The sequence below is a fragment of the Colletotrichum navitas genome (genome assembly GCF_030913465.1).
Source record: "Colletotrichum navitas strain CBS 125086 chromosome Unknown LY79scaffold_231, whole genome shotgun sequence".
In the NCBI taxonomy this organism is placed as follows: Eukaryota; Fungi; Ascomycota; class Sordariomycetes; order Glomerellales; family Glomerellaceae; genus Colletotrichum; species Colletotrichum navitas.
Window position 1 is genome coordinate 5367 of NW_026850777.1, and position 8486 is coordinate 13852.

Genomic DNA, 8486 nt, shown 5'->3' on the forward strand with positions numbered 1-8486 from the left:
GTAAAGCGCGACGCGCGCCGTCTGACGAGCCTCGGTGGGAGATTGGCAATCCTGGACGCTATTGGTGAAGGGTCAGATCCGATTCACCTGTCTCTTGGAGGAAGGCGTATGGCGACTAGGCATTGTGGTATATATACACGCCTGGTGTGTGGACGTGGAACGCCTTGATATAGTGTGTAGTCATATAATAGTCAACGCTTTAGCTGCTAAAGCCGCTCTTCGTGATATCGGTGATGGCCTGCATGTAGGGCTTGTCCTTGGGGCCAAAGGGCGTATGGCGGATGGACTACTGCGCGACGGGGCTTGCCAGGCTCTTAAAAGAAAAAGAATCCACCGTTTTGACTTTAAGATAAACGCTATTTTGAGTGTAAAAAGAGTGACTCGGCTGGTTTCCCCATTAATTAGTCAAAACATTTGTTCCAGTGCCCTCCACGCCTTGCAAACTTCATACTCTCTACAAACCGCCCTAACGTACACCGGCCTAGCTTGTCAGCGCCGCATCCAGATAGTGGCATTACTCGATCATTGACCAGCACCCGAACCATCTCCTCGTCTGTCTTGTCGCACTTCATCTTCTCCACATACATACGCGATGCAAATGGAATTAACCAGCTAGTTTGGAACCCCCCGGCTTCTACTGCTGATGTTCTTCTTGTCTTACTTAGCGGTTGGATATCTTTATATAGTCCCATCGCGCTATAGATAGCCACCATAGTGTTACCCCTAGTAAAGTCGGCGTATATCTTCTTATTAAGTGGAAATGTTGCTGGATCTCTAGTGAGCGTTGAATTGGTTGATGTATGGTCGACTACTGGCTGCTGCGTTAACCGCGCAATGAGTTCATTAGTGAAGCCCACTCCTTGCGTTGGCCCTAGCGGGTTACCGTAACTCCAGCCATAGTATTTGCCGAGTGTCTCGTAGTATTCGTAGTTCATCCACTCCTCTGCTGTAAAGAGGTTACAAAATTCTGACTTTATACCGTTAACCACCGTGTTCATTGGGCATAGCTGCATTAAGTAAACAGTGTCAGTAGCTGTGAGATGTGCCCCAGGAAGTACTTTATTTAGCCTTAATGTGATAGGCTGCGTGAATTTTAAGAGCCATGAAGACTGCGCTTCCTTGGCGCGAGTAGCGTAATCTTTCTCAAAAGCTCTGCACAAGCCGTGGTTTAGGGTGTTGTTGAACCCCTTTGTCTTAGGGATAATATGAATATGCCCGGTGGTATCATGCGGCTTGTTATCGTTCATAGAATGATAGAAACCGCGTTTCCAAAGAGAAACCGACTCGACTACACGGTTTTCGCCAATAGTTCTGATAAACGGATCATTTTGGCCGGCCAGAGCTTGGTACCGTTCGTAGAAGGATCTCCCAGAGTCAAAAGATTCCTTCTTGCCGAATTGTGTGAGCTGGTCTGCACCAAGGGTTAAGTCGTAGGTGTGAATAAACTCAACGCCCTTGCCGTAGTGGGAGACACTCTTCTTTATGCGTTGAATAAGTGCCTTATACTCTAATATCTTGGCGGCAGTTGGATTTCGAGAGCCGTGCCGCGTCAGGCTTTGTACGAAGGTGATCTGGCAGCCAGGAGGTGTGGCAGCCTTGATCTCTGACGGCACCGGGAAGAAAGGAGAGAAGTGACCCCAGAAATGGGAAGTAACAAATGCCTGACCACCAATTGAGCTTTTTTGCACTGTTAGTCTTATACATTGGCAAACACATAAGGGTGCGCAGAGCATTCAACAGGACTTACCTGAAGCCTAGGACTAATAATAAGAATAGGAGATCCATGATGCCGGTCTCGGGGGTTGTAAGAATGTAGGTGATGGAGCTGGCTATCTCGAGCGGGATACCGTCTTATTCTATCTTTATTTATAAGAGTATCCCAGCGGACTTTCAACCAAAAACAATAACGTCAGCAACACTTATCGCGACAGTTCATGATTGACCTAAAAGAACCCAAATTTTAATCGGTGATCCGTCGCTAACCACTTCTCTTAGTTAAAGTTTGCGTAGGTAATGCCCCCCCCCCTGCCCGGCCTGGCCCGTTTATGCCATGGGTCTAGCAGTACACCAGATGGCGTATTAACTTATAGGTCTAAAGTAAGTTGTAGGTGGGGAAAATAAGAGGTCGGGTTTATGACTTGTGTAACCCGCCATTGTTTTCGGCTATTCCGTGTCTCTGAAGCTAGTATTGATAAGCGTTACTAGGGGCTTAAAGATCATGAGTGTTTGTAGTTTAAAAACATAATCCAGAACCCTGTATAAAAGGTTACATAGTTAAGTGATTGCACACAAAAGCACCCGACAAAAGGAAATGGTAGCTAACGTACATGTATAACAAGTGGCGTATCATAGTAAGTTGCGCAACTTAAGAAAAGTGGAGTTATTCTAGGTGGGCAAGATTACTGTTAGGAAATTGCCAAGGCCCCTAGCAATTATATAACAGCATCTTTGTGTACAGCCCACGTAGAATGACCCCACTCTTCTTAAGGTGCGCGGCTCCCTATGATACGCGACTCACTATGTATGTACATTAACATCTATTTCTATTTTGCTTTTAATCCTTACCGCCCCTAAACCCCTTCCACTCTACGTTTAAACAACCCTTATATTTAAATTACCTAGAAATATCTTATTCTCTAACATAATAAGCCTATAATTTATTAATATATCTGCTAGAAAGGGCTAGCTAGTCTTGCGTCAGAGTTTCTAAACGTCGGCATTAATTAACATATGAACATCATTATACTACATGTACACTAGTAAATCTAACTTTTTAATCCTATTAATTTATAATATTAAGGTTAGATTATCTTTATATATTTGTATTCTAATTAAACTATTACTTTATTTATGATTATACTGCCTACTCTGTTGTATACCTATAGTTAAGTAAAGTAAAGAACATAAGGGTACTTAACTGGCCGCAGATTACCGATCAAGAGATCCACTTAGAACGGCTAATCTATCAAGGTCATCGCTAGATTATTTGCTTAATCTGTTGTAGTAAGTGTTATAAACATTATTGTACTTTATAAGTCTATCTAGTAACCCCCCTACCCTATAAGCGACCCACCCCTATATATAAACCATTATTACTACCACTATTACCACCCCTATTACCACTTATTCCTTAGGCTTGCTGTTTACCTATATACAACTTTTAGCCCTACTTAATAATTTAGATATACTAAATTCATCTAGACTATCTATATTACTAGCTTCTAGATTTTCTCCCGACTAGATATTCTTTATTAATATAAAGGTGCTATTGAGTAATAGAGAGGCCTTTTTTCTTTTATAATTTAGAAGATTATTAGGCTAGGCTTTAAGTGTCTTGTTTTCCTTCTCTAGAAGGGTCTATTAGAATACCTCTTTATTATATCTCTTTTATACTTCTCTAGATAGGTAATAAATAGTATAAGTAGTTAACTTATCTTTAGCTAGCTAGGTTAACTAGTATAATTAATACTATAAGTTAGTAGATTAACAAAGGGTTAACTATAGTATAGGCAATTAATAGACAGGCATAAGGAATTAAGACATAGGTATAAGCCTTATATAGGCATAAGATGCACGCTCTCTAATTGGTCTAAAAAAACAGTACATCCCCACAAAGGCGGTAAAGGCAATTGCACTAATACCTCTACCTGGCTCTTTAAGGGGCACTCTTCACGGCCACAAAAAGGACCCCCTTGGGCTACTGCAATAGGCTGCAATAGGCTGCCGTTAATAGGCTGCAATAGGCTGCCGCAATAGGCTATAATAGGCTGCCTTAATAGGCTGCAATGGGCTGCCGCGATAGGCTGCACTGGGCTACCTCCTGTAGGTCTAGTAGAATCTAGTTATACTAATAGTTTTTTTTAGACTAATTAAAGAGTATATATCTTATGCCTATATAAGGCTTATACCTATATCTTAATTCCTTATACTTATCTATTAACTCCTATAGTATAATAGATATAGCTTTATTTTATAATTAGCTACTAGGCTACTATAAGCTAGGCTAGCTAGGCTAGCTAGATAATACCTTAGGTCCTAGAGAGTTAAATAAAGATATTATAGGACAAGAAGATTATATTATAGATAAATAAGTAGAACAAAGGATAACCTTAGTAGTATATATCTAGGTATATACCTAGGGGGTATATATCTTATTACTTATTACCTCTTGTTAAAAAAGCTAACCTTAATACACTATTTATACCTATATCTAGCTTTTATCTTATATTAATTATTTAGCTCTTTGTTATTACTTACCTTATTTTACTACTTTACTATTATATTTTACTTCTATGCTATATTACTTTATATTATCTATTATAGCCTTACTTTTTCTATTAGATCTATAATAGTGTTTTAGGCTAAAGCTATAGTAAGTGTAGTAAAGCTTTACCTACTATAATATATAAGCTAGTAAAGAAGGCACACTTAGTTAGTACTTAGTTAGTACCCTTATTTAACCTTATATATATAATATATATACTACTATAAATAACTTTTTTTTCTTAGTCTAGATTAATTATATTAAGTTACTATAGACTTATTAAAAGGTACTACTAACCTTTTATATATCTAGACTCTTTAACTAACTAAATAAGTAAACTAAGTAATATACTTATATTATTTAGGCTAGTAAGGGTTAAAGTTAAAATAGTTAGTTTTATAAATCTTAAACTAGTAATAATTAGCTAATATATAAATAAGTACTTATATTAAAAATAAGTAGCTATAAGCTAGATTATATATAACCTATATACTTAGCTACTAAAACTAAGCAGGATATTAATGCACAAGGCAGTAGGATAGCTAGTATATATACAACTAATCTAAACAACTCTGCCTAAAGGTCTTGTTGCTAGTGCACCCTAAGCGCCTATAAACACAAAGGTAACTTACTAACCCTTATCTAAGAAGATAATAACGTTAATTAATAAATCTTAGTCTAATTAGGGCCAAGGTTTATTAATTAAACGTCTACCTCTAGTTAGTAGTTAAACTTAGTTAGTAATACTGTTGTTACTAAGTAGTATAGAACTATATACAAAAGGTCTTGTTATTTAGTTATATAGTTATAAGGTAAGCAGAGTGCTTAATTAGGCTAAAAAGGCCTAATTAGGTGTATAAGATTAAAAGAATATCTAGGATTAGTTATATTACTATAATAATAAAGTTATAGTTAAAGGTAGAGGTTAACTTATAGGTATTAAATTCTATATCTTATTTATCTTATTAGTCTTAATTAGTATTTAATATCTTAATTAGGATAATTAAGGCTCTACTAGCTAGAAAAACACTTATAAAAACTACTTAAAGAAAAACCTAAAATCCTACCTTATTCTAATTATCCTCTATTCTTTTTATCTTATATTATATACTTAGTAAGAATAAAAGAATATAAAACCCTAAGGGGTAGTAATATAATCCTTAAGCTCTTTATATTCTTTCCCCTTATTCTTTTTTCCTTAATTAGGCTAGTCTTACTTACTTATAGTAGCATAAGCTATAACCTAATGTACTAGGCTAATTCTGTTTCTTCTCTTGTTCTACTTCCTGTTACACTTTATTAAAGGCCTAGTCCTAGACTAGTCTTTGTTTATATTAAGTGTAGCTTTTCTAACTAAAGGCTATAGTAAGAAGTAAAAATAAGGTCTAAGGTTTTATCTTTTTTACTACTAGTTTATAGAGGCTAAGGAATATACTAATATAGTTATCTTTAGTATAGTAAAGAATATCTTTTAACTTTTATTTCTTTAGAAAGGCCCTTTAGTGTTTTATATTTACTAAGGTAACTACTAAAGTATATTTTATTTTTTTATTTTTTAGTATATAGTTTATACTATATTAGTTAAGGTCTTAAAGATCTTAGGGTCCTTAGGTACTTATAGTTAAAGCTACTTTATTTATTTCTCCTTAGGGCTACTTAGGGGTCTCTTTAGTACTTACTTAGACAAAGGTAGTACACTTTTAGACCTCTTAATCTTAAGGTTAGTAACCTAGGCCTACTTTATTAATCTTAACTAGACTTATTTTTAATTTTACTAGCTAACTATTACTAAAGCTTACTTAATATCTTTAATTCTAACTATAGTTCTTTAACTTTTTTACTATAAGTATAATCTTTTAAATATACTAATTAGGTCTATATAGTCTTTATTATAACGTTTAGGTGATTAAGAGCTAGCTAGGGGAGGCAGAAGCTTTAGTAGTAAAGATATAGTCTACTAGGGCTTCTTAGTTAGTCTTGTGTAAAGGTATTTATCTTTTACTATATACTACTATACTTCTATTTTAAACTTCTTAAAGTCTTTTACTAAAATACTATCTAGGTAAAGTAAGGTTTTTAAATAGAACACTATTTGCCTAGTTTAGTTAGACTAGAACTAATTAGAGCAGAGCTATATATTAGGGATAGTAAAGAGGTAAGAGGCCTTTAAAATGTTTAGAGCTAAAGAAGTATAGACTACGTAGACAAAGACAAAGTAAAAGTTAGAATTAATAAAGTCCTTGACCTAATCAGGGGTCTTATAATTATCTAAGTCTAATTACCCTAGAGGCTTCCTTAATAAAGCGTCTATAATTATATTCTTTATCCCTAGAATATACTTTACTTTAAAGTTAAAGAGTTAAATCTAAGTAATCTATCTTATAATTAGGGCTCTAGGAAGGTTATAGGCACTACTATTTAGTTAGGCAACTAAGACCTAGGCATTAGTTTCTAGAAGAAACTTTACCCTATAGACATAGTTATAAAGTTTCTTTAGTACTATAAGGACTACTTATAGCTTAAGCTTACTAGAGTTATACTTAAGCTTAGTGCCTTACTAAATACTACTTTTATATCTTATAACTACTTACTTATTGTCCTTTACCTAGCTAAGGTAAGCTCTTTAGCCTATAAAAGATACATTAGTTCTAATAATAAGCTACCTTACTATACTACTATAATTAATAGAGATTAGAATAGGCGCTAAAGTAAGCTTTTCCTTTAAAATACTTATAGTATTTACTTAATTAGGCCTCTACTAAAACGCTATATTCTTCTTTATAAGCTTCTAGAAAAAAATAGTAATTTCTAAGTACTTCTTAATCTAGATTTTATAGAAGCTAGTTATACTAATAAAGGATTAAACTTCTATAAGGCTAAAGTATTTTTTCTACTCTAGAATCTTAATAATATTAGCCTAATTAGGCCTACGCTTACTAGAACTATAGAGATAGCCTATAACTATAGCTGTTTTCTATAGCCACTAGGACTTCTTTATAGCTATAGTGCAACTAGTAAGCTTAATATTTAATAACACCTAGTTAATATTCTAAAGATACTTATAGATATAGTATTAAATTAAGGGCTAATTAGGGAGGCACTTGTTATTATAAGTTATTATTAGCCCTTTAATAATAATATTATTAAAAAAAGCTTAGTAATAGTAGAGAATAAGGTTATAGAGGATCCTTATTATAATCTATATAAACTAGGCTAGTAAGTTAGTAGCTTTTTATAGCAGGGTATATATATAGAGTAAGCTAAGCAAGGTAGTAAACGTTATTAGATCTCTACTTTCTTCTACTAAAGGGACCTAATTATACCTAGACTAGATATCTAACAGTAAAAGTATTTTATATATACTAAAATCTTCTAAGAAATTCTCTACTCCTAGAGAAGTAAAGGCATTATAAATAGTAACCTTATTTATTTAAGTAACTAAGTTAATTAGGCAGTAGGAATTATCCTTCTTTTAACTAGGAACTAAGGGTTCTTAACTACTTTATAACCTTCTTTAAGGATTCCCTTTTAAAGTTAAGTGCAAAGGATCTTAAGGGCTACACCTTCTAGGGCTTTTAAGATTAGGATTCCCTTTTCTCTCTAAGCTTTATAAGGCACTATCCTAATTACTTAAGGTAAAGCTACCTTATAGTTAATAGAACTATACTCCTTAAATTCCTAGCAAAGTATAGCTTTATAGTTTAGTAAGACTACTAGAAAAAGTTCTTTCTCCTTTTTTATTAAGTAACTAACTATCCTTATTAGTTCTTTTAACCTATCTAGCTTAAGACATAAATAAGGCTAAATAAAGGAGAACTTTAGTATAATTAGGCCTATAAATAGGCTAGTATCTAGTTATATTATCTTCTTAGCCTCTACTAAGTTCTTAACTTTCTAGAGGAAGTCTTCTTCTAGTGTAAACCTATTAGAGGGAATATTATCATAAAAATAAATCTTCTTGTCCTTAGTCTTATATATTATAAACACTTAGGCCAAGGGCTTAGTCTAATTAGGCTAGCTATACTAAGATAATAACCTTTTATCTAAGTTATAGCTTAACAAGGGTTTAGCTTCTCTACACCTTAGTAAGGTTATTAAAACTATTTATAATATACCTAAGGATACTTGCTTCCTTCTTCTTGTTCTTTTTTATAATTATCTTAGAAAAGAAAACCTTTAGCTATTAAACCTAATTAAGATAATCTAGATCTTAGTAAAGGTC

General features: G+C 33.9%; 1 protein-coding gene across 1 annotated transcript; it reads right to left on the bottom strand.

The window, feature by feature from the left end:
* Nucleotides 1-401: 401 nt before the first annotated feature.
* Nucleotides 402-1733, bottom strand: LY79DRAFT_530792 (histidine acid phosphatase; the record flags this gene model as incomplete). Its single annotated transcript, XM_060556204.1, has 1 exon — nt 402-1733. The coding sequence occupies one exon, from the start codon at nt 1731-1733 to the stop codon at nt 402-404; it is 1332 nt and encodes a 443-aa protein (XP_060406856.1).
* Nucleotides 1734-8486: the final 6753 nt, after the last annotated feature.